Genomic DNA, 23,054 nt, shown 5'->3' with positions numbered 1-23,054 from the left:
TGCTATAAGGAAAGTACAATTTGAATGACAGCGTATTTCTCACTAGAAACCATGGAGACCAGAGGGAAGTAGCACATTTCTCAAGTGCTGAAAGAAAATAACTGTCAAGCAAGAAGTCTGTTTCTAGTGAAAATATCCTTCAGGAATATGGGAGAAAAGACATTGTTAGGTAATGGAAAACAAAGAGAAATTGTCATCAGCAGAGCTATCCTAAAAGAATAGCTAAAGGAAGTTCTTTAAACAGAAAGGAAATGATAAAAGAAAAAATCCTGGAAAATCAGGAAGGCGGAAAGAAGTTTTGACTAAAGAAGAGGAGAAGCCAGTATGATGACAGAAGCAGAGACTGAAATGATGCAGCCACTGGCCAAGAAATGCTGGCAGCCCCAGAAACTTTTTTTGAGATTGAGTCTTACTCTGTCACCCAGGCTGGAGTGCAGTGGCATGATTTTGGCTCAATGCAACCTCTACCTCCTGGGTTCAAGTGATTCTAGTGCCTCAGCTTCCTGAGTAGCTGGCACTACAGGCATGCACCACCACACCCAGCTAATTTTTGTATTTTTAGTAGAGACGGGGTTTCACCATGTTGTCCAGGCTGGTCTTGAACTCCTGACCTCAGGTGATACGCCTGTCTTGGCCTCCCAAAGTGCTGAGATTACAAACGTGAGCCACCATGCCTGGTGTCTGATGTGTTTCCAAATGTATATGGAGAAAGTATTTAAGACAATTATATTCTAACTGAGGGAGAGTAAAGGGACATAAAGGGAAGTAAGATGTCCATATTTTATTTGCATTGGTAAAATGGCCCCAGTAGATTGTGATTAAATATATGTGTATGTATATGTAATGCCTTAAAGCAACTCTTAGAACCACTTTAAAAAACTCTACAAATTGACAGGCTGAAAAACACTACTGATAAATCAAAATGGAATTCTAAAAATGTTCAGGTAACCATCGGAAGGCAGGAGAAAGGAACCAGAAAAACAGTAGAAAGAACGAACAAAAAACAAAAAAAATAAAAATAGAATATCTCTACTGTATCAATAAACAGTATATCAGTTAAAAGATAGTTTGGTAGAGGAGATTTCATAACTCAACTATACGCTGTCTGCAAGAACTCATTTCAAATGTAATAATACCACAGATAGAATAATATAAAAGAATGGAAAAATATGTATTATGCAGCCATTAGTGAAAAGAAAGCATTTATGCCAGATAAAGTAGACGTTAGAGCAGAGGAAATTACCAAAGAAGAGAGGGACATTACATAATGATGAAAGGGTCAATCCACCAAGAAGACATAGCTATCCTAAATGTGTGTACACCAACACTGAGGCACAAAATGGTGTAAAACAAAAACTGAATGAACTGAAAGGAGAAATAGACAAATTCATAATTATGGTTAGAGACTTCGGCACCTCATTTTAAGAACTGATGAACAACCAGACCGAAAGTCATCAAGGATATAAAAGAACTAAAAACACCATTGCACCAGTTTCCTATTGTTGCTGTAACAAATTGCCACGGAGTTGGTGCCTTAAAACTATAGAAGTGTATTTTCTTATGGTTCTGGAGGTCAGATTCCAAATGAGTCTTACGGGGCTAAAATCAAGGTATTGACTGACTAGTTCCTTCTGGAGACTCCGTAAGAGAATCTATTCCTTACCTCTTCTAGTTTCTAGGGGCTGCCAGCATTTCTTGGCTTGTGGCTGCATCATTTCAGTCTCTGCTTCTGTCATCAAATTGCCTTCTCCTCTTCTTTAGTCACAACTTGCTTTGCCTCCCTCTTATAAGGAAACTTTTAATTGCATTTAAGGTATACCCAGGCAATCCAGGATAATCTTCCTGTCTCAAGATTCTTAATTATTTCTGAAAAGTCTCTTATGCCATATATGGTAATTTTGTTAGGTTCTTGGGAATAGGACCTGGATGTCTTTTGGGGGCTATTAGTCAGCCGACTATAACCATCAGTCAGCAGGATTTAATCAATATTTGTATAACACTCCACTTAACAATATTAGAAAACATTTTTTTCAGAGCATAGACTCTATCTTGCCACAAAACTAACCTCAACAAATTTAAAATAATTAAAATCATACAGAGTGCATTCTCTGACTACAGTGGAATCAAACTAGAAATTAATAACAGAAAGATAATAGAAAAATTCCCAAACACTTGGAAATTAAATAATACACTTCAATAGAGCTTAAAAAGAAGTTTCAGGAGAAATTAAAAAAATAATAATCTAATTGAATTACAATGAAATTACAGCATGTTAAGATTTATGAGGCACAGCTAAGGGAGTGCCGAGAGAGAAATTTATAGCACTAAATACTTATAGAAAAGAGGGAAAACCTTCACCTCAACAACCTAGAAAAAGAAGAGCAAAGTACATCCAAAGCAAGCAAAAGGACAGAAATAATAAAGATAAGAGCAGAGATCAATGAAATTGAAAATAGAAAAATCATAGAGAAAATCAATGAAACAAAAGTTGGGGTTTTAAAAAAGATAAATTAATAAACTTCCAGCAAGACCAACAAAGGAAAAAAAATGTGAAAAAACAAGTTACCAATATCAGAAATAAAACAGTATTAGTATAGATTTTACAGTCATCAAAAAGATAATAAGGGAATAATATGAACAACTCTGGATGTAATGGACCGGTTCCAAGGAAGTAGACTTCATAATGTAAAACTTCTAAAAAATTAAATCTCTAAACCCAGATGGTTTCATTGGAGAATTTTATGAAACTTTTAAAGAATTGACACCAATTTTATATAATCTCTTGAGGAAAGAACACTTTCCAATTCATTCGTATTGGGAGTTTTTGTTATGCTGATACCATAAGTTAGTGTTATCCTCATACCACAAGACAGTTAAATAAAGTAACTACAACTCAATATCCTTTGTGAATAGAGGTGTAAAAATTATTAACAAAATATTAGCAAATAGAATTTGCTAATACATAAAAACAATAACACACTATGTCCAAGTGGGGCTTATACCAAGTATGCAAGACTGGCTCAATATTAGATAATAAATCATTATAATCCACCATGTTCGTATCAATCAATGAAGAAAAAGCATTTGATGAAATTCGTACTCATTTATGATAAAAACCCTCAGAATCAAAGATTAAAGACTGCCTGAAGGAAGCTTATCTAAAGCTTATTCTCTCCATAAGGCACATCGCATCACAGTGTTGTGCTAAGGAACACCAGATGGCACTTCAGTAATGTGCTTAGGGTCCAGTTTGAACAGGGAAATCAAAAACAAAAAGCACAAATATGTGGAAATGTGGCACTGAATAGACCCTGAAAAGCACACTTGTTTACATTGAGAACTGAAACAGGGCAGACCATTGCTTTGTTCTACTTTGGTTGGGAAGGTGTATGTCAGATGACTCAACTTTTTCACCACTCTGCAGTTGTCTGTGAAAACATCTCAAAAATGCCATGAGAATTGATTTGGAAGACAAATTTGTAAATATGGAATCCACAAATACTGAGGATGGACTAAGGTATAAATCTAACAAAACATGTCCATATTTTGTATGCTAAAAACTACAAAACACTGATAAGAGAAATTTCAAAAATAAAATAAATGTAGATATACCATGTTTATGGATTAAGAGAGTCAACATAGTAAAGATGACAGTCTTCCTCAAATTAATACACTAGTTTAACGCAATTTTTATCAAAATCCCAACAAGATTTTTTTGTAGGTATAGATAGAATTATTCTAAACTTTGGATGGAAAGGCAAAGGAACCAAAATAGTGAAAATAGTTTTGAACAAGAAGAATAAAGTTGCAAGAATCAGCCTTACCAGATTACTGGAGATATATAATAAGCAAGATTATTACGTATCTACAGTAATTCAAGACTATGTGATATTGGTGGAGGGATAAACATATAGATTAATTAAACCAAATAGACAACCCAGAAATAGACACAACCACATATTCTCAACTGAATTTGACAAAGGTGCAAAAGCAATTCAGTGGAAAAGGGATAGCCTTTTCAGTGAATGGTGCTGGAGCAATTGGACATGCATAGCAAAAAACTGTGTATCAGCTTAAACCTCATACCTTATATAAATATTAACTCAAAACGGAACACAGCCCTCCATTGTAAAGTGGAGCACAGCACTCCAATGTAAGTTGCAAAACTATGAAACTTTTGGGAGAAAAACAAGATAAAATTGTCAAGATCTTGGATACACAGAGTTCTTTGACTTGACACCAAAAGTATAATCCATGGAAACAAAAATTGATAAATTGAGCTTTGTCAAATTAAAAACTTTCATTCTGCAAAAGACTCTGATATAAAGATGAAAAGACAAATTATAGACCAGGAGAGAATATTTGCAAACCACATACCTGGCAATGGATTTGTATCTAGAATATATAAAGAATATTTTTTTATCTAGAATGTCAAAACAGTAAAAACAAACAATCCAATTAGAAAATTGGCTGAGCGTGGTGCCTCACGCCTGTAATCCCAGCACTTTGGGAGGCTGAGGCAGGTGGATCACCTCAGGTCAGCAGTTTGAGACCAGCTTGGCCAACATGGTGAAACCTTGACTCTACTAAAAATACAAAAATCAGCCGAATGTGGTAGTGCATGCCTGTAATCCCAGCCATTGTGGGGGCCAAGGCGGGAGAATCACCTGAACCTGGGAGGCAGAGTCTGCAGTGAGTTGAGATTGCACCACTGCACTCCAGCCTGGGTGACAGAGTGAGACTCCATCTCAAAAAAAAAAAAAAAAAAAGGATAAATGACATGAAGAAACATTTTGCTGAAGAGGATCTATATTAATAGATGGCAAATAAGCATATAAAAATATTTAATATCTGGCTATTAGGAAAATGCAAATTAAAATCACAGTGATAAATTAGACCTATCAAAATGTCAAGTAAAACACATTGACAACCCCAGATGCTGGCCAGGATACGGAGAAACAGAATTGCTCTTCTGTTATTGGTAGAAATGTAAAATAGGATGACCACTTTGGAAAACATTTGGCAGTTTTTAAAAATTTGAAATATGCAACTATCATAGGACTCAACTCTTGCACTTCTTGGCACTTATTCCAGAGAAATGGAGTTATATTTCCCCAAAAACCTGTGCACAAATGTTCATGGCAGCTTTATTTGTAATAACTAAAAACTGGAAACACCCTAGATATTCTGTAAAGGTGAATGGTTAAACATAGTGGGTACATCCATATCAGGAATACTCTCAGCAATGAAAAAGAATGAATTGTTGATACATGAAACAACCTGGGTGGATCTCCAGAGAATATTCTGATTGAAAAAGCCTAATGGCTACTATTAAAAAGTCAAAAAACAACAGATGCTGGAGAGGTTGTAGAGAGAATGGAATGCCTATACACTGTGGGAGTGTAAATTTGTTCAACTGTTGTGGAAAACAGTGTGGCAATTCCTCAAAGACCTAGAGGCATACCATTTGACCCAGCAATTCCATTACTGGGTATATACCCAAAGGAATATAATTCATTCTATTATAAAGATACATGCACACATATGTTCGTTGCAGCACTATTCACAATAGCAAACACATGGAATCAACCTAAATGCCCATCAATGATAGACTGGATAAAAAAATGTGGTACATATACACCATGGAATACTATGCAGCCATAAAAAGGAATGAGATCATGTCTTTTGCAGGGACATGGATGGAGTTGGAAGCCATTATCCTCAGCATGCTAATGCCACAACAGAAAACCACACACCACGTGTCCTTTCTTATAAATGGGAGCTAAATAATGAGAACACCTGGACACGTGGTGGGGAACAGCACACACTGGAGCCTGTTGGTGGGTGGGAGGTGGGAGGAGGGAGAGCATCAGGAAGAATAGCTGATGGTTGCTAGGCTTAATACCTAGGTAATGGGATGATCTGTGCAGCAAACCACCATGGCACACGTTTACCTGTGTAACAAACATGCACATCTTGCACATGTATCCTAGAACTGAAAGTAACAGTTGAAGAAAAAAAAGAAAAAAGCCTACCTCAAAAGATTACATGGTTCCATTTATGTAACATTTTTGAAATGTCAGAATTAAAGAAATCAGAAACACATTAAGGGTGAAGGTGGAAGAAGGGGGAATGAGGACTGGGTAGGGTGTGGAATGACTGTGACTGTAAAAGGGTAACAGGAGCCGGCCATGGTGGTGTGCACCTTTAGTCCCAGCTACTCAGGTGGCTAATGGGGGAGGACTGCTTGAGCCTGAGTACGAGGTTGTAGTGTGCTATGATCGCACCTGTGAATAGCCACTGGTACTTCAGCCTAGGCAACATAGCATAACCACATCTCTAAAAATAAAAGAAGAAGAGAAAGTAAAAGGGTAACAGAAAAGATCTTTATGGACGGTGTTGGAATTGCTCTCAGTGTTGACTATATCAATGTCAATATCCTGGTTGTGATATTATAGTATAGTTTTATAAGATGTTACCTTTGGCGAAACTGAGTAAAGCGTACATGGGATCTCTCTGTATTATTTCTTATAACTACATGTGATCTGTAATTACCTCAAAACAAAATGTTTAAATAAAATATTAAAAAGTTATAAATCAAGCTGACAAATTTAAATAAAATACATTTTATCTTCCTACTTAAATATACTTTCATAACCTCTTACAAGGCCAACTTTAGTTTAGAATTCTTAGACAACTTGATCTTGAACTCCTGATCTCAGGTGACCTACCCACCTCGGCCTCTCAAAGTGCTGGGATTACAGGCATGAGCCACCGCGCTCATCCAGAATTCTTAGACAGCTTGAGGGGTTCACAGTAAGACATGGTGATGTGGACAGAGCTGGGCTCTGGCATCCAGCCTTCAGCCTGCTCCTCTTTCTTTCAATCCCTGTCCATCCTGTACTACAAGGGGTGTCATGTGAATGCATGCAGACATCCTGGACCACTCAGCTCCATTCAATCACCCTCTACAAACAGCTGTCCCTTAGGCCTAGGAGTGTGAAATACACACACACACACACACACACACACACAAAACACACAGCCCCACAACTGATTATATGTGTGTGTATAGTTGTATATAGTTGTATAATAATACTTAGTTCCTTGGGAAGAGAAAACCCTATTACTTTTCAACTTTAGTGTATTTGGCTTTCATATACTTTATAGGACTGCATTATATGTGAAAATAGAGGACTACCTGAATATTCAAGATTGTTAGTGATGGGTCAGCAGACATAGGGAACCAACAAATGCAGATGCTATAAGCATAGGAAAACAATTGGAAGTGAATTCTCATGTATTTCTGAGTTTAAGGATGCCCATCTGCTCAGAGTATCTCTTGTGGCTTATGGATATTTTCCTGTGATTGTTCTGTCAGTTCTGCATATTTTACCACCTAAATTTGATTTTTATCACTTCTTTCTCTAATTTTACTGAAACTATTTGTAATATATACATAGTGAGTTTCAGTTTTTTAAAAATTCTTGCTTAAATATATGAAATTATATAGTAGATTTAGAAAGTAAAGTAACTATAACATTGCAGAGTTCAGATATTACTATTTATTTTATTTTTCATTTTAAAGGGATTTGTACTTTTTTTATTAAAGTTTTCATATTTCAAATATCTTGAAAATGCTTGATTTTGAATCTCCTTTAAGTGTTTTCTTTACCTAGTTCTTTTTTTTTTTTTTTTAGATGTTCAGAAAATCATTGGTAAAGATGTTTGAAGATAAAGGATTAGATTGCATTTTTTTGGAAACTAATATGAGCATGAAGAAACAGTATCACATGGTTTATGAATGTATTCCTCTCCCCAAGGAAGTGGGTGACATGGCTCCCATCTATTTTAAGGTATTTATGAGTAGTCTTTGCATATACACTTATTTTTTGCTATAGTGCTATTTTACAAATATTGTTGTCTTTATTAACGTATTTTTCTCCTATATACTTACATCAAAATTTATATAAAGAAATGAAATAGGCCGGACACAGTGCCTCACTTGGGAGGCCAAGGTGGGCAGATCATCTGAGGTCAGGAGTTCAAGACCAGCCTGACCAACATGGTAAAACCCCATCTTCACTAAAAATACAAAAATACTGGGCATGGTGGTGGGTGCCTGTAGTCCCAGCTACTCAGGAGGTTGAGGCAGGAGAATCACTTCAACCCAGGAGGCAGAGGTTGCAGTAAGCTGTGATCGTACCACTGCACTCCAGCCTGGGCGACAGAGCCTGATCTTGGCTCACTGCAACTTCTGCCTCCCGGGTTCAAGCAATTCTCCTGCTTCAGCCTCCTGAGTAGTTGGGACCACAGGCACACACCACTACGCCCAGCTAATTTTTGTATTTTTAGTAGAGATGGGGTTTCACCATGTTGGCCAGGATGGTCTCGATCTCTTGACTTTGTGATCTGCCCGTCTCAGCCTCCCAAAGTGCTGGAATTACAGGGGTGAGCCACCACACCTGGCCTACACTAAACCTTTTATGTGATCATTGAAGATGCTTTTATATTGAATGTACTATATTACAGTGTCAAGCCAAGCAATTGGTACCTTTTAAATAGGTAATAGCACTATATCTGTTCTATTTAAATAGAACTTATTTGAATATTATTTTATCTTTAAAATTTGCTTCATTAATAACAATACTGTAAAAACATGAGGTTATTTTATATTTATCACTCTGGCTTTTCTTTTAAATATTTCTTTACTATAAATAGTAGTTACATTGCTTAGCATAGGAAGTCTTACTCCATTTCTATGTATTTTCTCCCTGCATTTTAAAAAATTCTTATTTTTTAATTACAAATTGACAAATTATAGTTATATAAATTCTGACATCAAAAACATAAAGTGTGTGAGGGATAAATAAAAGCATTGAGTTGCATGCAATCAAAGTTAAGTTGCTATCTGCTTGAAATAGACTTATGCTTCTTGCACTTTTAAAAAATAGGTTTTATTTTCTAGAGCACATTTTTTTTCCTGTATTTTTACTTCTTCATTTTATGAGCAGAAATAGTTCAAGTCCTTGGTTGCCAGAAAGCATGTAAATTACTCTGTTGCCTTTGGGAAGAAGAGCAGTAAAACTAAATGAATTTATTTAGTAATCTCTATGAATGCAGTGCTATAAATGGAACTTTATGATCACAAATGATGTTTCATATTAAATTGATTGGTCTTATTAAGGATTGCCATGTAAAGTTGAGCTCAAGTTAGTACAACAGTTAAGAATGAGTAAAAGAATATTATCTTTGGCTAGTGGTAGGATTTCAAAAATTTAAGAAGTTCGTATTTTAAATAACTAAAATTAAAGCCTTAATCAGTTCAGAATAATGGCCTACTATGTATAATGTACCCCATAATTAATTTGCTATATTACTTGTTATAAGCTGTCTCTTTTTATTTACTTACATGTTCTTTTTTCACTTAACAAATGGATATTTCTTAGAAAGCCATAATGGAATCTGATGAAGAGTGGTCCATGAACAAGAAGTTGATAGATCTCTCTTCAAAAGATATCAGAAAGTCTGTAAGTATCAATTTTTTCCTGGTAAAAGAAATTACCCTAGTGCTCAGGATCTTTATTAATTTCCACGTCTTAGTTGAGAAAGGGACCATTTGGTTGAGTGACTGAAGGTGAAATTACTAATTCCACAAATGAAGTTATTTTTATCCTACCTGGTTTAGAAAATGCTTATTTGTTTGTAGAGGGTTTTTATTTGTTCACATGAGTATTTCTTCCTGACCTTTGGCCTTCTGCCACTGTAGTCCCTATAACTGGCTATGGCAGCTATTAGAATCTGCCGTGAGAACTCCTGTGGCGAGCTTCTCAGCCCCTGTGGGACAAATGGTGAGAAGAGCCTTCTTGAAATATATTGTTCTGCAGTTATACTGAGAGAAAAATTTTCCTAGATGTTCTATTTTGAATTTGGAACTCATTTTCTTTTTCTCATACAAAGGTTCACTATTATGTTCCTATAAAACTATAAAATAGTAGCTGAGTTAGATTGTGGGATCTTTTGGAGACTTGCCTAATCGTACCTCATAGTTTAATCTTTATTTGTAGATCAGCTTTTATGTACAAGTTACACATAAGTTGAGCACGTCTGGTAATTATTTTTTCTCTTTTCTAGAAATACAAATTAAATGGAATGGAATAGAGATTTAATAGAAGTGTGGTTCCTTTTTGTTTTTCTATTCGAAAAGTAGTTTATTCTACAAATATTTATTGTGTGCCTGATATTTACCAGGCATTGTTGAAGATGCTTTTGGTACACAGTGGAACAAAACAGAAAGATTCCAGACTTGATGGAGCTTATAGTCTAGTGCTGGGGTTGGCAACTCAAGCCCTGCACGCTATACCCAGTCTTCTGCCTGTTTGTGTAAATGCCCTTTTATTGGAACACAGCCACACTCATTTGCTTATGTATTGCTTATGGCTGCTTTCATGGTACAAGGGCAGATTTGAGTAGTTCCTACAGAGAACGTATGACCTGCAAAGCCTAAAATATTTTATTATGTGGTCCTTTTCAGAAAAAGTTTGCCAGTCCCTATTCTAGTAGGTGTCACTGGAATACTTCTCCCCCATTTCTTCTTTTGGAAAGCCAGACTCCTGTTACATGTCACATAACTAATAGGATTCCTTATTACACTTACTATATTCCAGTCAAAAGATTCCATTTTATTACATTATTCAAGATACATAGTTTTATTTTAGAGGTAAAACATTATCTAAAATCATTTTCTCTTCTCTGCTGGTGAATTGGGCCAGCAGAGCAAAACAAAGCAGAACAAAACAAAAACTCTAAATGTACTGTTTACTTCTCTCCTTTATGTACCTATAGAAAAAGGCATTTAATGTACATACATCTTTTGTGCTACGTTTTTCACTTCTCATGTTATAATTTCACATGCTGTTAAGTATTCTTTCACAACACAATTTTAATGACAGTTGAAAATATTTCAAAGGAGAAAAAAAATTTGATGTATTAGTCCCCATTTTCTATACTGTATATACATTTTCTTACTGGTGAACTATCTAGTACCTTATTATTTGTTTCTTTTTTAAAAGCTCAATGAGTGCCTGAATTAAGTAGCCAGGAGGTCTTAATATTTTAACTTAACATTATGAAACAAGAAACACAGATACTGTAAAAATGGCAGTTGTACATTCAACTTTAAAGCATTTCAAAGATAGCAGCAATTGCCTTTATTAAGACATCACATAGTATTATGTGAGACTAGCTGAGGGTTACAGTCAATGAAGGATGAGCCAGATGACCTCTTGAGATCCCTTTTACCGCTTTTTTTTTTTAGACAGAGTCTAGCTCTGTCGCCCAGTGACGACCACTCCACCTCCCAGGTTCAAGCGATTTTCCTGCCTCTGCCTCCTGAGTAGCTGGGAGTACAGGTGCGCGCCACCATTCCTGGCTAATTTTTGTATTTTGTGGAGACAGGGTTTCACCATGTTGGTCAGGCTGGTCTTGAACTCCTGACCTCGTGATCTGCCCGCCTCCGACTCCCGAAGTGCTGGGAATACAGGTGTGAGCCTCTGTGCCCAGCCCCTTTTAGCTTTAAGATTTTATAATTATGTAGATGGAAGTGAGAATGAGAAGAGTACGTAAGAATAATTCCAAAGGAGGTCACTTTTTAGTTAATAAACTTTCCTTTATCTTTTCAAAAATTAATAAAAGTATTTTTGAACATGAAGTGAACAATAGTGAGTTATTTTAACACTATTATTACTTCTGGAAGAACCTTATTATACTTCTTTTAAAAACTTTATGTCCTTAATAATTCATGAAATATTTTGCCTGCATCCTTGAGGGTGGGGTGGTTTTTTTTCACTGTGTAAATTCTTGGCTTATAATAGAGATTCACGTGTATGTAATCCATTCTGATTTTTACAAATTTATGTTTTTCTTTGCTGTATGAAGGTAAGCTTCTCTTTATCCGCCCATTTTGTTCATTTTCTTTGGCCCATTTGCTTTCTTTTTAGTGTAATGTGAGGTTCATGGAAATAAACAGGAAAAACAGATCTGAGTGTTCAATGCAGATGAATTGCATGATAATAAGTAACTATTGAGAAAAGCAGTCATTTTTCACAAGGCTGTTTTAGTGAGATTGCATGAGAATTCTTTCTGAACTTTAAAAAATGGTATTTTAAGTTTAATTTTGTGATAACTAAATTGAAAAAACATCCAACATTTCGAAATTGACGTTGTAAACTAAGGAAAGCACTTCTCACGAAAATGTGGGTTTACCAGAGCCCTTCAAACTCAAGGATACTTAAAAGAAGTCAGGAGTAACATCTGGAATAAAAGTGAAAAATCCAAATACTTCTATTTTTCTACCATAAATAAAAAGTTTTGCTTTAAGTCTGTCAGTGCCTTCAAAGAGTGGTGCCAGAGTTCCAAATGCATTTCCTCTGACTGGTCAGTGCAGAAGAAAGAAAGTGCTAAATGTACATACACTTTGATACTAGAGCCTTTGCAAGGCCTGCTAACAACTCTTCTAGCAAGCAGCAGGTTGTACCTTTTGCAGCCTGCAGGGAGAGAATAGAGAAGCTTGTGACAGCAGTTGCCTTTGTGTGAAAGTAGTAGTGTGTTCATTGTGCCATCTGGGCAAATATGCCATAGGTTGTTGAGCCTTGGCATGTATATTGGTTTCCTATTGCTGCTGTAAGAAATTACCACAAACATGTTGGCCTAAAACGCCATAGATTTATCTTAAAAATCTGGTGATCGCAAGTACAAAGTGGGTTTCTTTCAGCTAAAATCAAGGTGTCAGCAGGCCTGCATTCCTTCTGGAGGCCCTAGAAAGAATCCATTCCTTTGCCTTTTCTAGCTGTTAGAAGCCACCTGCATTCATGGCTTATGGCCCCTTCCTTCATCTTCAAAGCCAAGAGTGTAGTTAGTATCTTCCATCTTTCTCTGACTCTGACCTTCCCATCTCTCTTATTAGTGTCCTTATGATTACATTGGGCCTATCTGGATAACCCAGGAAAATCCCCTCATTTCAAGATCCTTAATAATATCTGCAAAGTCCCTTTTGTCACCTAGGGCAGTATATTCATGGCAAATTGAGGACTAGGGCATTTCTTCATGTTTCTCATGAGACTCAGAGATGTTAATTAACTTGTCTGAGGTAACACACTTATAAGAATCAGAGTTGCAGTTGGAGCCTTGACTGTCTCTTTTACTTTGTTTTTTCCTAATAGTCAAGTCATAACATGATTATTATATTTAAAAATGTGGAAATATAGAAAAAGCCACAAATGTTAACCCATTTCTCTGTATTTAATGTTATATACTATTTCATGAACAGATTTTTACATGTGCTTTTTAAATAACATGAAAAACTTTTTATAAGCCCTAGTTTTAGTTGCCTTGTAATATTTCAAGGTGACCACTCTCCACTGTACCATACTGTGCCCTTCCACATTTTGCCTTTTTAAAAAGGACACAATACACAATTTGTGTAGTTAAGTAGGACCATGTGATTCAGTGCCGAAATAAGTAAGTACAGACTGTATGAGGGAATTAGAGAGGAGAAATGTTGCTATAAATTGACCCACTTGGATAATTTCTAGTGGCAGAGTTTGAGCTTTGAAGCAAAACTTGCAAGGACACAAAATCTACTTAATTGATAGAGAAAACAAGAATTTATGGCTTTTCCTAGTCATGAAATAGTTTAAAGTGTGTGTGTGTGTGTGTGTGTGTGTGTGTGTGTGTAGGGAGAAAGAGAGAGGGAGGGAAGGAAGGAGTAAGGAAGGGAGAGAAAAAGACAGTAGTGATTTAATCCTGGAGATATTTTGAAATAAGACTGGTAAACTAAGTGTTGCTGTATCCACTTCACCAGCTCATAAAAAATTTTGATTGTTTTTGTATAATTTATCTTTGATAAATATATAACTGTAAAGATTCAAGGAGAGCTCTAAGTATGTGCCAGGTCCCTCTTGCTGTTCTGCATTGTGAGTAGAATACAAGAAGGCATATACTTATTCTCTATTTGTGTAGTCTAAGGGAAATTATTCTGCATTTGCATTTTTAAAAAGTATAATTTTCCCCCTTGGTTTTCCCCAAGGACAGCAAAATAGTTGGTTTTGATTATAATTCATAGATAATGATGAACTATCTGGCTGAAAGGCTACCAAAATGAGATATTTTACTCAGAAAGTTAGGTCATTCTTTAAATATCTCTAGAATTGGAAATTCATTTTGTACATTTGTCTTGAGGAGTGCTTAAGATTACTGTCCTTCCAGAGAAGAGGGGAGGGATTAAACATAACTTTCTGGTTTCATACTGCATTCCATTTGTGATTTGTCTGTTTATTTAGGTACCCAGAGGGTTACCTTACTTCTCTGTGGATTTTGGCCTTCACGGAGGGTTTGCCCATGTCATTGAAGATCAGCACAAATTCCCTCATTACTTTGGAAAGGTAGGCTCACAAATTTGATAAAATCCCAGAGTTAGCAATTTGGTAACATTTTTCTTTTGAAAGGAAATAAAAACTTTGCGCACAATATACAAAGAAGTTGGTGAGTACTGCTCCACCCAGTTTTTAGAGAGAGAATACCTAGCAACTATTAATAAAAATATCCTGGAATGCATATAACAGAGCCAGGAATGTTACTTTGGAACCAAACATTTCTTGACAGTGTCAACAATTACTATAATGGTTGTTTTTGGAGGAAGCCAGGCTTGCGTTGAGAATGATGATAATTGTTAAAACTTATTAAGGGCTTACAGTGTGCCAGCTACTGTTCTAAGCATTCATTTAATGCTCACAATAATCCTATTGTGTGGATATTATTATAAATTTCATTTTACAGATGCAGAAACTGAGCTACAGAGAGATTAGGTAACTTGCCCAGGGTAATGCGCTAATAAGTGACAGAACTAGGAGTACATGTAGTCATGGTTGAACTAGAGAACAAATTTTCTCATCTTCATTTATAATTAAGCAAGGCGTAGTCCAAGAAGAACACATGACTCATTTTACGCTGATAGTTTCTGGGTAGATATTAGCATACAGATCTTTTGATTCACTACCACAGTTTGCCTTCTTATATTCTGTGGGGTATAATCTTTAAATTAAAGTCTACAGAATAGTGTCAGGAACTGGAATAAAGTTAATGCAGCAACTGAAACAGTCAAAAGTAGTCTGGGCAATGATTGCTCTAGAAGTGAGCCTTTAATCTAGTGTAGATCAGGCCTTTCCATTCATATTTATCCCTATGTAGCCAGGCCCTCTAAAAAAGAGGGGCCTTGGTGAACTCTGCTTGGGATTCCCTGTTCTCCACCCTGCTCCCCACTTTCATCTCCTGCAGAGGACCATCTTCTGCAATGAGTAGAAATATCTCAAGAGGAATCTCAACTCCACAGGTTTGATTCAAAACTTTTTAATGCTCTTGTCCTTAGTGGGTTAACCAGCGTAACAAAGTAACATGCATCTTTGAGCTGTTATAACATATTACAGAAACAAGTTTGAGAAGTGTTCAGAATTTTTTTTAACTAGAAAGAAATGTTTTTTCACTGTTCTGAAAAATCCTGTTGTTATACAGTAGAGCTTTATAAGCAAAAGCTCTGTGGCTGGATTTATTAAAAACAAAAACAGAAAAACAAAGCAAAACAAAAACTTGGTCCTAGAAAAAAGGAAGTAAAATATCCATTTTTTAGAAGTTGTATATATTAAACTGGGAGATTGCCCTCTTTTCACATATTATTCATGTATTCTGGTTTATATGATACAGTTTTGGAGTTAAAAGTAAATTTTCTCTGTCAGCATTGTGTCACTGAGCTATTTTCCTCAAAATTTGCTTTTTAAGAAATAGCCTGTGGGCTCAAGACCTCCTTGCAGTCTGCTGCTGAAGCAGTTGTTCAGAGAGCAAGAAGAGATTATGGGGATAGTCTTTCCATTAACGGCTGCTTTGATAACAGAACAAGAGTCCAGCTTATATGGTAGATGTAAGACAAAACTTGGTATTTTATAGACAATTTTAGGTAAACTTTTATAAGCTAGGCTTTCTTAAACTACATTGCTTATTTGGACCAATGCTGAGAAACTCTTGAACTAAATCTCAATTTGCCTGATTTCTGTTTTCTGCTATCTCTGTTGACCCCTTTATTTCCCTTCTCTGATGACAGGAGATTCCCTTTTCCATGAAGCATCTCCTGGTCTGTCCAACAAATAGATTTTTTTTTTTTTTTGAGTCTCCACAAATGGTCTGCTTTGGCACTTACCTTCTACTTTATGAGACAGTCTGCTGCATAGCTGGATTATTATTCGTCCCACCACAGCTCCAGATTCTATTGTCTGAAGACAACTGTGTGTCTTCACTTCACAATCTCTGTATCCCCTACAACATACAGCATTTGCTTCTGCATAGTAGGTCCCTAAGTAAGATGAAGAACCTGCATCTGAAAGATTATGTGGTTTGTGCAGGATCTCACCACACAGTCCAGTGGAGCTAGACCGACTATGCAGAATTTGATCCTTAGTCTGTTTTTTTTTTGTTGTTGTTTTGTTTTTTGTTTTTTGCTTTGTTACCATACTGCCCTCCCTCTAAGCATTTAAGCATTAGGAGGCTCCACCATGTCTTTCTGTACACGGATACTCACATGCCTAAATTTGATTTATTTCTATAGCTAACAGCACAGGAAGAGGATTGTGAAGGAAATCAAGAATAATAAGCAGATAACCAAAAAGCCATTTATCATGGGACTTGAGAATGTGATTTTTTAAATGAAAGTGATAATATAATTTTTAATTCTATCAATAGGTTCACTTAAACTAGTATTACAATAGGATTTTGTTTCCTGAAAAAAGATTTCTGCTAATAGTGGAAGAAACTAATTTATAAATATACTTGGTAGCAGAGAGAGAACATTAGCTTGGGATTCAACCGCAGTTGAGCAATAAAGTTAATAATTGCTAGAAGTTGATTAACATTTTTGCAAAATTGTTTACTGGAACCTCTAATAGAGATCAAATTAATTAAATTTCACTTGTTTTCCCTCCCTTTGTTACCATCTAGTAGATGTGCTAATAAGCAACAAAATGGACAAATTGCTTGATAGGAGATGCACCTAACTTGGACTCTTAGAATCACACGGTTTGCCTAGTTAGAATTAATTGAAAACATATTTTTTTAACTTCAACTAGTATTTATGCTTGAACATTGTCATGGAGAACTACTTGTTATATTTTATAGCAGAATAAACAGAAATAGTTTCATTTCTGTTTTCATTATTTATACATGCTTGTGTTTGTGCTTTTCTCTTTCTTTAAAAGGAAATCATAGGTGGGATGCTGGATATAGAACCAAGACTTTGGATGAAAGGCATCCGAGAAAGCTTTGAGGATCAGAGGAAAAAAGCACTGCAGTTTGCTCAGTGGTGGAAACCATATGACTTCACCAAAAGTAAAAACTGTTGAGGCGTACCTTCCATTTTAAAATTTCTCTTCAGATCCCGTTCAGTTTCATTTCCATTGCATCTAATGAAGCAACTGACCCTCAGGTCACAGGCAGAGAGAGTCACAGCAGCAGACTGCTCTGGGTTAGTGGCAACTGTACATCAGGAGATTGTGTTGTTTTCTTCTTCACCTGCTCCTATCTATGGACTTCATTTTAGTCACCATGGAGTAAAAACATATATTCGATGATCTGCTCACATTCCTGCTCTCTACCTACTTCTTGGTATTCCGAATTGTTCAGCTAATTTAGAGAAGGACTTTTCTGAAGGGATATCTAGAAAGCGTAGGAAATCCTTGGTTCAGAGGGAAGTGGGTCTGCTTCATGGTTGTTAAGTCTGTTGTCTGGCTTCTTTTGCATTTTTAAAAATAAGACTTGATTTAATTTTAATTTCATAGGATTTTATAGAAAAGCTCTTAATTTTCTACTAGCAGTATATAGTATCACTTCTTTTTGTTAAAGGAAAAAGAAATGTCCCCAAAGTATTAAAGAATTAAATGATACTGAAAATATGTATGATTCAAATTTGTTTTTATTTCTGGATTTTTAAATAGTATCTTTGAATTTTGGTGGTTCTAAAAGTAATTCTTCCAAATAACATATTTTAGGGTTGTTTGGGGTTTGCATGAAAGTTAAAATTTATAGCCAAATCATTGGTTTTGAGTTGCACTGATTGTCATAAAATATTAAGTAATGAGAGTTTTTATTTATTTATCTTTTTGTTTTGTTTTTATTTATTAAGACAGAGTCTGGCTTTGTCACCCAGGCTGGAGTGCAGTGGCCCAATCATAGTTCACTGTAGCCTTGAACTCCCAGTCTCAAGCTATCTTCCTGTTTCAGCTTCCCAAAGTGCTGGGATTGCAGGTGTGAGCCACCATGCCTGGATGAGAGTATGGGACATTCTGTTGAACAAATTTTTATTTGTTCTCAACTTACACCATAGTCATATTTTGTAAGTATAGGGTTTTTATGTTTTGAGTGCTCCTACTTTTCTTTTTTTTAATGGAAATTATCGTTGTAGTAACTTTTTTTTCAGCTGTTGGCTTTTTGGAAGCTGAACCTTTTTGTATGAAATGTTGGATACCTAGATTCAGTGTGAGGTGTACTCCACTGTAACTTATAACTCTACACATTGTTTTTTCTCTTTTTTAAATTATATTTTAAGTTCTGGGGTACATGTGCAGAACGTGCAGTTTTGTTATATAGGTGTGCACGTGACATGGTGGTTTGCTGCACCCATCAACCGGTCATCCACATTAGGTATTTCTCCTAATGCTCTCCCTCCCCTAGCCCCCCACACCCCCTGACAGGCCCTGGTGTGTGATGTTCCCCTCCCTGTGTCCATGTGTTCTCATTGTTCAACTCCCACTTATGAGTGAGAACATGCGGTGTTTGGTTTTCTATTCTTGTGATAGTTTGCTGGATTATTCTTGTGATAGTTTGCTGCGAGTGATGGTTTCCAGCTTCATCCATGTCTCTGTGTTTTATGTTAGCATCTCATTGCTTCCTTAATATGTTAAAAAGCAAAATGTATGTGTTCTGTCTGTAGTTTTTTAAAATTTCATAAATAAGTTGAAGTTCAATGTTTTCAGTTTTTGAATATTTGCAACGTACACTTAGGCATATATATCAAGTAGATGTTTGACAGTATTTTATCGATTGCTATTTTAAAACTCTTGGCTTTGCTTCCAAATCTTAAAGGAAGCAATAACACTAATTTATTCAATCAGCAAATTAACAAACATTTGTTTGTAGAGCACTGTGTTATGTGCTGGTAATGCAAAAATGAAAAGTACTTCTCTACCTTAAATTATTTTATAATTTAGTGGAAAAAGATATGTACATAAATAATTATAGCACAATGTGATAAGTTCTCAAGTGAGTATGTGCCAAGTATATTTGAGTACAGTGCTAAAGGACTATTTCACATCTCCCCTCTCTTCATTCCCAGATTATGACCGTGCTTCTTATTTTACTGAGAAAATAGAAGCAAATAGAAGGAAATTTGTAGCATGTCTTGTCAGTATACCTGCATGTATACCTGTGAACTCTACTTTTTCTTTTCCTAATTCCAGATAAATTTTTTTGTTTTTCTTATCTAGGGCCAATCCACTCATTTATGTACTGGATTTTATCCCTTCTCAACTACTAAATTGCCTCTTCTCTCTATATTATTGTTTTTTTCTCTTCTTTACAGGATTATTCTTATTAGCATACAAAAGTATTTGTATAATATATCAACAGCAAATCTTGGCATTGCATCTCCCCTCTAGCCCTTTCTCCAGTTGACAGGAAACTCATTTTTTTAAAGTCTGTTTTCTCTTCCTCCATTCTAATTCTGTTCTCAGTGCAGTGAGGATGAAGTTCGACTTCACCCTCATCATTCTACTAAACTCTTCAGGTGAAAGTCATCGGTGACTTTCCACACTAGCAAATCCAGAATTAAAGCTCAGTGCTCATCTTTATCTATCAGCATATCCGTGACATACTTGATCATCTCCGCTTTATGAAACACTTTCTTTACTTTGATTCTAGAACACTGTTTCTTATTTATTCTTCTTTCTTACTAGTTGTATTCTCTCAGTCTCCTTTGCTGGTTCCTCTTCATCTGTTCAACCTCTAAATATTGAAATGCCTACTTTCAAACCTTATTTTTTATCCACTGTACTCACTTTCTATGTGATCTAGAAATACCATTTTTAAGTTGGCTCACAACAAATACTTCAGTGTCTTTAATATGCCAGTCACTGTTCTGCGTGTAAGGGATACATTAGTGAATAAAAACTCTCTGCCTTAGTGGCTTATAGTAATAGCCATTTTATTATATCTAGTGTTTTATAGGTGGGGCATTTGATAAGGGCTCAGCTGGATGATTTGCCTCTGCTTCATGATGTCTGGGGCCTCAGCTAGAGTGGTTTAAACCCATCTGGAGATGACTGAAGCTGTATGTCTAGGTCCTCTGTTCTCCATATGGTATATGCTGGTGTAGAATATTCAACATGGTTCCTCCACTCGCATGTCTGGTGCCTGGGCTAGAATGACTGAAGCAGCTAGAGACTGGCTGGTATGACTTTCTCCATATATAGCAATTTCATGGTAGTTGGACTTGCTGTATGGCTCTGGCTTCTCCCAGAACAACCATTCCAAAGGGCTGTTCCAAGGCCTAAGAGGTAGAAGGTGCCATCTTGGGGCCTGGGCCCAGATAGTGGCACAGCATCATTATTTTCTGTATGTCATAGTTGTCACAGAGCCCACATATATTCAAGAAGTGGGGTCATAATTCTACCTCTTGATAGAAGGAGTATGAATACCAATTTACCCTCTGGCCACAAATTTGTATTTCTCCCACATGAAAATACATTCAGATCCTCTCAAGAAAGTTTCATCCCAGTCAGTCATTAGGCTTAGGCTTGAGGTTTAGGTCTCATGTGAATCAGACCCAGATGGAGATAAAACTACTCAGATGTGCTTCCACTCTCTCTGAAGATTTTTGAACATAAGATCTGCACCCCCTCCACACAAATACTCACCAAACACAATAGTAAGAGATACATTAACTGCAGTAGGCACATTGATGGAAAAGTAAGAAAATAGGAGGAATATAGCAGTCACTGTTCACTAGAAATTTTAAAATTAAGCATGTATTGCCAGTTTCTTGATGAGGTGATCTGTCCTGCTTCATGAGAAGATTCTGTGGCTCTTTGCTCTGTCCTCTGTGCTCTTGTTTTAACCCTGAGTCAGCCTTTCTTTTTCATAAGAAGTAGCTCAAGTATTACGCTTCCAGACAAGATAGTGGCCCGATTACCTTGCTGCCTAAAACAACCAACAAACAAACTATATATGAAACAATTATTTCAAGACATGGGACATCATACAACAAGGCACAATGATCCCTGTGAGATGGGAAACAAATGAGATGAGTCCTACAATTGTCCTCTCTTAATGCTTTGAGAGAGTTTCCAAGCTGTAGTCCAGGATTGGGAAACAGCTTGTTGACTATCCAAGTTGAGGAAATGGAGCTGTGAGCCTAGATAGACCAAGTCAGAAAAACACATTACTAGAGGAAGGATTGCTGTAGAGAGAGAAAACACTAGAGGTATGCAGAGGGTCACCTTTGAGCATCTGTACACTGATTAGTGCATGCCTTGAGGAAGCTACTCGAGGCTAGGCCAAGATTGACCTACGCCAAAAGAGTGAGAGGTGACATTTTCCACAAGCTAGAATGGAAAATGTCATGATTGACTGGGAATTGGATAGAGTACACGTAGTGGTGGTGTGTAGTATAGAATAATTGTCTGAGTAATATAGAATCATTTTTCAGAGACTGAGTATTGATCTAGTAGTCTTGACAGACAAACCTTAAATATAAGAGACAAAAGGATCAAACTGTTTCCAAGTCACTTAACTGAATTCCAGAACAAAGCTAAAAAACATACATAGGAATAAAGATATATCCAGTAGTCTACACTATGTGCCCGTTAGTCACTCAGTAGTCATCTTCATTATCAGATTGATTGTGGTGGTATTTCAGTGCTTGTGTTTAAGTAACCCTTATTTTAATAGTGGCCCCAAAGCTCAAGAGCTGGCAATTTAGATATGCCAAAGAGAAGTTATAAAATGCCCCCTTTAAGTGAAAAGGTGAAAGTTCTTGGCTTAGTAAGGAAATAAAATAAATTATATGCCGAGATTGCTAAGATCTATAAGAACAAATCGTCTATGAAATTGTGAAGAAGGAAAAATAAATTTTTGCTAGTTTTGCTGTCACACCTCAAACTGCAAAAGTTACAGTCACAGTGCATAAGTGCTTGGTTAAGACAGGAAAAGCATTACATTTGTGGGTGGAAGACATGAACAGAAATGTGTTCCAATTAATGGCAATTGGGTTCAGTACTGTCTGTGGTTTCAGGGATCCACTAGGGGTCTTGGAACATATCCCCCACATATAAGAGGGCACTACTGCATTGCTTAGAAGCAAGTCACAGGTCCTCCTCACACTTAAGGGGATGGGGTCATAGAAAGTTGTGAAAACCAAGATTAGAACATAATGGAGGCCACCTTAAGAATCTATTCACTGTCATTTTAAGGAAGTCCTGGGAGTGATGTCACCAATATGGCAGAGTAGTAGATCTACAAGCCTTAATCTCCCCATAAAAAAATATAGATAGCCATTCACAAACCAGAATAGCCCTGAGAGTGCTCAAGAGTCTATTTAAGAATCTGCAGCAACACACTGGAGAAAAAAAAAAAGAAGAATATCCACAGAAAGGATTGCTGTTGAAATTGGCATACTTGAGGCACCAGGAGATAGTTAGGAACGAAGAAATGCAGAGGATATTGGTATCAGCTGTACAGGTGAACTGCTGTGGTTCCCAGGAGACTGCTTTGCAGAGGACAGTGGCATCTTTTGCAACAGAGGTAACCAACAGCCATTCCTGTCCAGGAACCCCATAGAGGGAGATGTGGGTGCACACTCCTATAACCCCTAAGAATCAGTTGCTCTTGTGCTGTTCTGGGACTGGAGCTGCCACATTTCCCATCCCTGTGCATGCCCCCAACCTCTGAGCTGTGGCTGTTCC

At 36.5% G+C, this 23,054-nt stretch overlaps 1 protein-coding gene across 4 annotated transcripts in view; it reads left to right on the top strand.

Annotated features, from left to right (window-relative positions):
• The window catches only part of CWF19L2 (CWF19 like cell cycle control factor 2), a 147,894-nt gene that overhangs the window by 111,703 nt on the left and 13,137 nt on the right, over nt 1–23,054 (top strand). For 2 of the 4 annotated variants that reach the window (XM_032167290.2, XM_032167291.2), the window contains exons 15-18: nt 7,701–7,856; nt 9,450–9,530; nt 14,340–14,441; nt 17,298–21,355. In XM_032167290.2, coding sequence (XP_032023181.1) covers nt 7,701–7,856; nt 9,450–9,530; nt 14,340–14,441; nt 17,298–17,441 — 483 coding nt within the window. In that variant the 3' untranslated portion in view covers nt 17,442–21,355. Of the gene's footprint in view, nt 1–7,700; nt 7,857–9,449; nt 9,531–14,339; nt 14,442–17,297; nt 21,356–23,054 lie in introns of those variants that run through there. The other 2 variants (XR_009215545.1, XR_009215546.1) reach the window with 2 other exon arrangements.

This window comes from Hylobates moloch, unplaced genomic scaffold, assembly GCF_009828535.3.
Source record: "Hylobates moloch isolate HMO894 unplaced genomic scaffold, HMol_V3 SCAFFOLD_11, whole genome shotgun sequence".
NCBI lineage: Eukaryota > Metazoa > Chordata > Mammalia > Primates > Hylobatidae > Hylobates > Hylobates moloch.
The sequence above is the reverse complement of the archived record's forward strand: the minus strand, read 5'-3'. Positions and strand labels throughout refer to the sequence as shown.